Raw genomic sequence first — 7,850 nt, 5'->3', positions numbered from 1 at the left:
AATTATGTATTGATTTTCTTTTCCGCACCAATTGTAAGTTTCTGTTTGGCCCAATGGTTGACTGGTAGAGAATGCCTTAAGGCATTAAGTCCGCCATTTGTACTTTTTTTTGTATTGTGCAATAAAGGTTAAATAATAATAATAATATGTACAGTCAGCTTCAAATACTTTGTAGCAGTCAAAGTGGCCAAATAGTTCGGTACACCATACTAAATATATGGTGTACCGAACTATTTGGCCACTTTGGTTGCTACAAAGTATTTGACGCTGACTGTACCTTACAAAATATGTTTAGAAAACGCTGAAATCGGATTTTTAGTTCGCCTACAGCAATTCGGTCGGTAAGTGTTGTGCATAACTGCTCAGAAAAAACAATAGGCGCCTATATTAAAGACAAAATAAGGAAGTGATATTATAATCTCCATATTTTTATTAAATTAAATATTAAATAAGGCATGGCCACACTTAGAGTTATCTAGGTCCGGTTAACCGGTTAAACCTGGAGTTACTATGGTTACCAGTACATTTTGACACTGGGTTAACGGTTTAACTGGTTAACCCTAGATTAATGGTGCAAGTGGCACTAAGTATTTTTCTGTTACTCGTAGGTTACAGACTGTATTTATGGCGTTATTCGTACAACCTAAACTTTCAAGCTTCTTCTTTTAAAATATGGCCTCCATCAAATCTATGATGTTTTTGCCATTGTCAAGTTTCGTTATTCAGTGGTAACTTTTAAGTGTGTTCGACATTAATGAGCAAAACAAAAAAAAATCATTTTTTTTTTTTGTATTTTGCCCATTAATGTGGTTTAAAGTGTAATATTGATAGCTTATTATGCAGTGAACTATCGTGAAAGTGTGCAGCTAATGAAAAACTAATCTTGAAACGCGTTTAAGCATGTTTTAACCAACACCCGGCAATCCGTCGTGGCTTTTAGTAAAGTCCAGCTATCTCTTTACTAAAAGCAACTACTGAACAACGTCATGCTCTACGAGCACATTTAAAAGTTACTACTGAACAACGACTTGATTGACGATTTGATTATGGAGTGTGGAATTAAAAGGAGTGAAATCTCTTATGGTAGAATTGTTGCAAAAGTGTCCAGCTGTCAGCTATAAATAATAGTTCCAAATCTCACCAGATTAGCGCTAGAGTAGCTAAGTTTCTAGACGTTGTTGACTGAGTGAAGTGCGCTGTCTATGATTTGTTTTTTATTTAAGGTTTTTTGATGACACTTTTTGGTACATGGAGATTCCATTCCTTACCTCCACCTTCCATAGAATTGATGGAGGCCATATTTTAGAGCTCTCAAAGAAAATTTGATTTGCTCGCCTTTTTCTACTGACAAAGTGGGTTTGCCAGATAGATAATAGGTCATACTAAATAGGTTAGTAATTAAGTAAACACTTCTTATCGTTGCATAATGTTGTTATGTAGATATAGAGGACCTACTGACATTGATTGTAAATAAATAATATGTAGATAGGTACTTGCATATTACAGTACAGTCGCCATCAAATACATCGGAGCGGCCGAGGTGCTCACAAATATCTGAACACGCCTCTATTGTCATAATCCCGAGATGAAAATGGGGACTAGGTTTGTATCAAGGAGAAGCGATCATTCACGAATTTCACGATCCTCTTTAAAATCCGGCATTATTGCATTACTAAGAACGTTCGCGGTAAGCATACAAAAAGTATGTTATGTTTACAATATGAGGGTCAGACAAATCAGTTGAGAATGACCCCTGCTGGAGAGCGTACGTGTTTGAACGATTAAGATGTGATTACGTTGTATATATTGTTATAAAAATAAACACTATTTATACTAATAAACCTATTAAAATATCATTATAAAATCATCATCGAAAGTGACTTGTGAATTAAGTGAGTTTATATCGGAAAACGTAAGTATATTCATAAATCAAGGCTCATATCCCGGTCGATTTAAGTCTAGTATATTCATTTGTTTTCTTTTAGTTTAAGATTAGTTATTTAGTGAGCGGGTAAGTACAGTCGGCAACAGCCTGGTTCGTTTGATATTAAGCCTGTGAATGATTTTATTTTTGATTTTTGTATATTTGAGGATCTGTTTCAAATTGGTAAAAATAATAACGACTTTATGACAAAGATTTCTACTGGCCTCGGGGATTGATTTGGTTTTTAACTGAGAGTATCTTTGGTAAAAATGTAAATGTAATATCAAAAATAAATATAGTTAAAGGGATATTTCTAATGCTTTCACGTTTATCTAAATATAGAAAACATTTCCTTGAATAAATATATATCTACCCTCAAACTGAAAGAAAAGTAATACCTTCCCTTAGAAAAGAGCGTAAAAGTATGGACGATCCCATACAAAAAGAGAAAACGTTTTTCCACTTCAAAACATTTTCCATTCTCCATGATTTCTTGTATGTTATTGACACAATGAAAAAGTAGGGTTATGGGTTTTCCTTTTTTTCAAAATTTGGAAACAATTTTTTTTTTTATAAAGCGAACCGTAAAACTACACAACTATAGTCCAATACTGCAACTATGGTCCACAAGTTCGAAAGGCAATTTAGTATCTATACCAATGTTCCTTTTGGTTTACTCCTAGTTTTACCTTCCATTTATAAACATCCTTGCCTTAGAACTACAAAAATATAGTAAAATACACACCTGAACGAGAAAAATTGAGTTTATTTGTGGACCATAGTTGGGAGCTTTGGACTATAGTTGGGTGGTTTTACGGAACCTATAAACCTAAAATATATTATGCTGAAGCGATCGACATCAAAATCAAAGTGATTTGTTAGGATTTAGTCAGTGGAAACCGTTTTCGCACGAAATGGAATTTCACAGGAAAAGTACCATTATTTCGTTAGGATCGCAAAGCTATTCTTCCCTCTTAAAGGCTGGCAACGCACTTACAACCCCTCTGGTGTTGCAGGTGTCCATGGGCGGCAGTAACCGCTTACCATCAGGTGATCCGTCTGCTCGTTTGCCTACTATATCATAAACAAGCTATTATGTAACCTGTGTACCTACCATAGATGCAATAAATATATTGAATAGAATCGAAAGAACTAGAGGTGGCTCAGGACCGCTTCGTTCAATTCTTTTAACAAATCGTCCACAATGCCATGTCTTCAGCATTTTCTTCCACTGACTCCGGTCCTGGGCAGCTTGGGTAAACTCCTCCCACCCCATCCCCAATACACCCAACTCTTGCTCCGGAACGGCACCAAGTAGATTTAGGTCGATCATGTTTACGTTTTCCGGGCATCTTCCAGGTCTGGGCTACTTTGGATAGGTGGATGTCAGGCTTCCTGAGGATATGCCCAATCCAATGCCATTTGCGCGTTTGGATCTCCTTATGTAACGGTGCTTGTCCAGTTATTCTCCATAAGTGAGCGTTTCGCCAGCATACTATTCCTAAATCGTGATCCTTATTAGGTACTATTTTGACTACAGTCCTAGATCGTAATCGTATACATTCCTATTATGACCACAGTGCCAGCTGGTCAACATAATTGTGCTATCCATTATCCTGACTAAATAAGACAACATCGGCACTTTTAATTTACCTACCTACTATTGCATTTACCTCCATCAATGCACCATGGACCAAATAGGAATATGGAATGTTGAGAAATCAGAACAGTGAACCATATGACAATAATGTCAAGTTAAGAAGGCGACGAAATAGGATTGTTGAGCGGTCCAGCCCGCATGCCAATTGTTAACGCTCCGTAGCGAACGAAACGCAACAGTCACTGTCGCACATATATGGAAGAGTTATAGAGAGAGATGACTACGCTACGCCAAATAGAATTAAGAAGACCAAGAGTGCTCACTCCATACAACGGTTTTGTTACCATAAATACCTACTATTAATTTCGTAGTCTACATCTAGCGTCAAGGTGCGGAACTAGCTCTCAGTACTGCTACTCGTCAATAGATGTCGCGGCAAACAAAAAGACTAATAACGATTACGATACTTAACGATTTTCCGCTAATATTATAACTAGAGTAACCGGAACTCTATAAACTCCTACGCTTACTCTGGTTATAATATTAAATGAAAATCTTTGAGCATTAGACTTTTTGTTTGCCGCGACATCGGTTGCGTTGACGATTGGCATGTTGGCTACGCGGGCAGGACCCCTAGTGATTCTGAGTAGCAACTAAAAAAAAGTGTACAACTATTAAGTAATATAGCCTACGTGTTTTACATACTTGATAAGCTGCCTTAACATGTTGTGTGTAGGTATTGCACGCGGTCGTAATATTTAATCATGTTTATTTTAAGAATGCATCCTATTGGATATACACGGTGTTTTTATTGAATTACGTTAACGTCGGCGTAAGGCTAAGTACATTTAAAGAAAGTATAGACATAGTTTATTATTGTAAATGTGTATTTTTTTATAGTTTTTAAAGAAAATAGTGAGTGCTGCTTATAGCGTTATTGTAATACAGTCATTATATTTTAGTCAACCAAACAATTAAAAACCATGACAAGTATATCATTACCAAACTATATGATATACTAATTTAGTAGCAAATTTATGAACTTGTATTAAACATTAAATAGGGTCTTATCAGATAAAATTAAATTATTAGTTAACTTCAAAATGTAGTTAATTAGAATACTGGTGTCTTTAAGAACTCTACTTAATTGAAGCCCAGGAATATATCATAGAAATTAACGGAATTCAAAAGAACACCTGCAACACGGTAAGGTAGGTATATGTCCTAGAGTATGTCAAGTCAATTCCAATAGTTGACAGCCCTATTCGTCACCTCTATTGCTTGGGAATTGCTTTATTTTACAAGCTTTTATTAATCTTGCTATAGGTAGTATGTTTGGGTCTTGCAAGCTAAATTATACCTAGCTAAAACTTCACATATATATGTATGTAAGTTTGTTGACAATGCAATATTATATCATCGAGCTGATCTGATGATGGAGACAGGAGGTGGCCATAGGAACTCTGTGATAAAACAATGCAACCTAATTGTTATTAGGATTGTTAGAATCGTCTCGATTAGTGTTATTTGCCTGTTGAGAGAAAAATACAGTCGGCAATAAAAGCTTGTATCAAAAATGAACTTTTTGTGTCAAAAAACTTATTAAACAACAAATAAATAAATTTGTGTCTGGTACCTACTAGTTTCCACTGAAATTAATTTTGAGGTATTTAGTGAAAACTTTTTTTCACCCAAGCATTTTGCGAAAACTAGTTTTATTCCACTATTTTGTAACACAATTATGTATAATGAAATGAGGCCTTTAAATATACAATTACAATAATTAAAATTATACAAATAAAATACAATTAACTAAACTAAAACTACAATAAAACTAAAAATTTAAATCTAAAACAAGGGGCCCACGTGGCATGGTGCCGAGAATGCTGGCAGCATTTCCTCGCTGGATCGCTATTTATTATCGCGTTTTATTTAAAACATATGACTAGTGGAAATCAGTCAATGCATGAATGGAAATAAGCACTAAATAATTAAAATACATATAAACAATTTTTGATTTTTGACAGGCACTTTTGTAAATTTACAAAAGTGCCTGCCTGTCTTACTATTATTCCGTGTACTGGAAAAATGTGTAAAAAATCTTTCTATTTCAGATTCAGCCATAAAACATGCATAGGGCAATACTGCTTGCGTGCGCGGCACTCGCGGCACACGGTGCGCTCGCGCAGCAGGTGGAACGCCGGATTGGCAACTTCAGAGAAGTGTTCGCATGGAAGCAGATGACTTTCAACATCAACGGACAGACACGTGAGTCTTCATATATAACTACAATATTGTTTGCGTGCGCGGCGCACGGCGCGCACGCGCAGCAGGTCGAACGCCAGTTTGGTAATTTCAGAGAAGTGTTCGCTTGGAAGCAGATGACTTTCAACATCAACGACCAGACACGTGAGTCTTCATATATAACTACAATATTGTTTGCGTGCGCGGCGCACGGCGCGCACGCGCAGCAGGTCGAACGCCAGTTTGGTAATTTCAGAGAAGTGTTCGCTTGGAAGCAGATGACTTTCAACATCAACGGACAGACACGTGAGTCTTCATATATAACTACAATATTGCTTGGGTGCGCGGCGATCGCGGCGCACGGAATACACAAGGTATTTTTTAATTTATTTATAAAAGCGAAGTTACATCGGCTATGATCACTTATCTGCCAAACTGCATAGCAGTTTGTTGGCAGAAAACTTATTCTACCCTCCAACATTGTTAAGTAAGTTATTGCTTACTTGATTTATAGCTATATTTATAGTGCGAGTGCGATTTCTTACAAACAATTGTACTTAATAGCTTTAGATAGGCAGACTAGAAACATTAAGCGAACATAAACATTAGTAGCAATAACAGACTATCCAACTAGGTTTGTTTACCTATTTAGTCAGTCTGTTACTGCATTGTCATGGGAACAGTAGGTATAGGTGCTCGATTTCATTTCAACCAGATACTGGGAAACAACAAACACACGGAGTGAAGCTAAACACTCGCCGTATGAAATGAAATGGTATGAAATGGTAAGTCAGTTATCTATAAAATAACATAAACAGTGAAAACAAATATTCAATGATACGTCTAAAAACTAAAAATATCATGATTATAACTAACTAGTTTTTGTATACGACTTCGTCTACCTAGAATTAAAAGGGACTGCAGTAGGTACTTTCATAATAAATTCCACCCCCCTTTCCACCCTCATTTGGGATGATTTCCATAATAAAAACTTTCTTATGTCCTTCTCCAGGATTCAAACTATGTTCATACCAAATTTCATCTAAATCGGTTCAGTGGTATAGATGAAATTAAGTAAGGATATAGTTTGAGAGTTTGGAAGGTCAGATGGCAGTCGCTTTGCCTTTGCAAAACGCTAGCGGTTTTAAATGCATTGACCATTTAACAAACGGTAAAACCAGACGTGTCCTTTAAATGTATTACTGGGATCGGGGCATTGACCTTTTGCCAAACTTGCTTATTTGAAGATTGCCTGTGAACTCGTGTTTTACTGTTTTACATACCAACAAATTGGTGAATCAATTATTTCCTGTTGTTATTCGGCCGTAAATAGTAGCTTAGCACATCAGTTTGTTAGATGAAATTGTATAATAGCATATAATAATAATTAAGGATAAGGTTCTAACTCAATACATCAGGTTTCTGACCAAAACGCGAGTTATTTCGCAGTCGCCATCTAGCGTCAAATAGTGGATTTATCAGTACCACAACTTAACACCAGATGTCAGGAAGTGTCGCGACTGACAAAAATGTATTGCTAAAACAATTTGCAACTAATATTACAGTCAAGGTATTAAATATCGACACGGACAAAGTGCCAAAAATATGTACACACGACCTTATTGACTATACATTAAAGTAGTGTATACATATTTTTGGCATTTTGTCCGTGTCGATATTTAATACCTTGACTGTACAAGCAGGTCTTGAAAATAGAGTTCCGGTAAATCCAGTTATAATGGATATTAGCTGAAAATTGTTGAGCATTAGACTTTTCGTTCGCCAAGAAAAAAACTTGTCTGCCAATTCCTGTATGACTGACAGTTCTCGGCAGACTGTTTCAAAGGTAACCCCATTTACGTCGTTTGATACAAAGATAACCAGGATAGAAAATTACATTAGTCGCAAATGTTAGGTATTAATCCTATATTGAATGATGTACTGCCAAAGGTCGTCAGATGACGTTAGCGGATCTTGCGGTTGCCGCTCGCACTAATACAGCCTTCTACGAATACGCTTCGTAGAAACACTTTAAAGGAAAGGATACACTCCACAAGGTATCAAGACCCTTCTTCTCAGGAA

The 7,850-nt window shown here is 36.3% G+C and overlaps 1 protein-coding gene across 4 annotated transcripts in view; it reads left to right on the top strand.

Moving 5' to 3' along the window:
- The first annotated feature begins 1,734 nt into the window (after positions 1 to 1,734).
- Positions 1,735 to 7,850, top strand: part of LOC133532489 (L-dopachrome tautomerase yellow-f2-like) — a 73,927-nt gene continuing 67,811 nt past the window's right edge. For 2 of the 4 annotated variants that reach the window (XM_061871195.1, XM_061871194.1), the window contains exons 1-2: positions 1,735 to 1,912; positions 5,639 to 5,792. In XM_061871195.1, coding sequence (XP_061727179.1) covers positions 5,654 to 5,792 — 139 coding nt within the window. In that variant the 5' untranslated portion in view covers positions 1,735 to 1,912; positions 5,639 to 5,653. Of the gene's footprint in view, positions 1,913 to 5,638; positions 5,793 to 5,946; positions 6,075 to 7,850 lie in introns of those variants that run through there. The other 2 variants (XM_061871197.1, XM_061871196.1) reach the window with 1 other exon arrangement.

Source organism: Cydia pomonella, chromosome 27 (genome assembly GCF_033807575.1).
Source record: "Cydia pomonella isolate Wapato2018A chromosome 27, ilCydPomo1, whole genome shotgun sequence".
Classification (NCBI taxonomy): Eukaryota; Metazoa; Arthropoda; class Insecta; order Lepidoptera; family Tortricidae; genus Cydia; species Cydia pomonella.
Note: the sequence above shows the minus strand (reverse complement) of the source record. Positions and strands in the feature narration are given on the sequence as shown.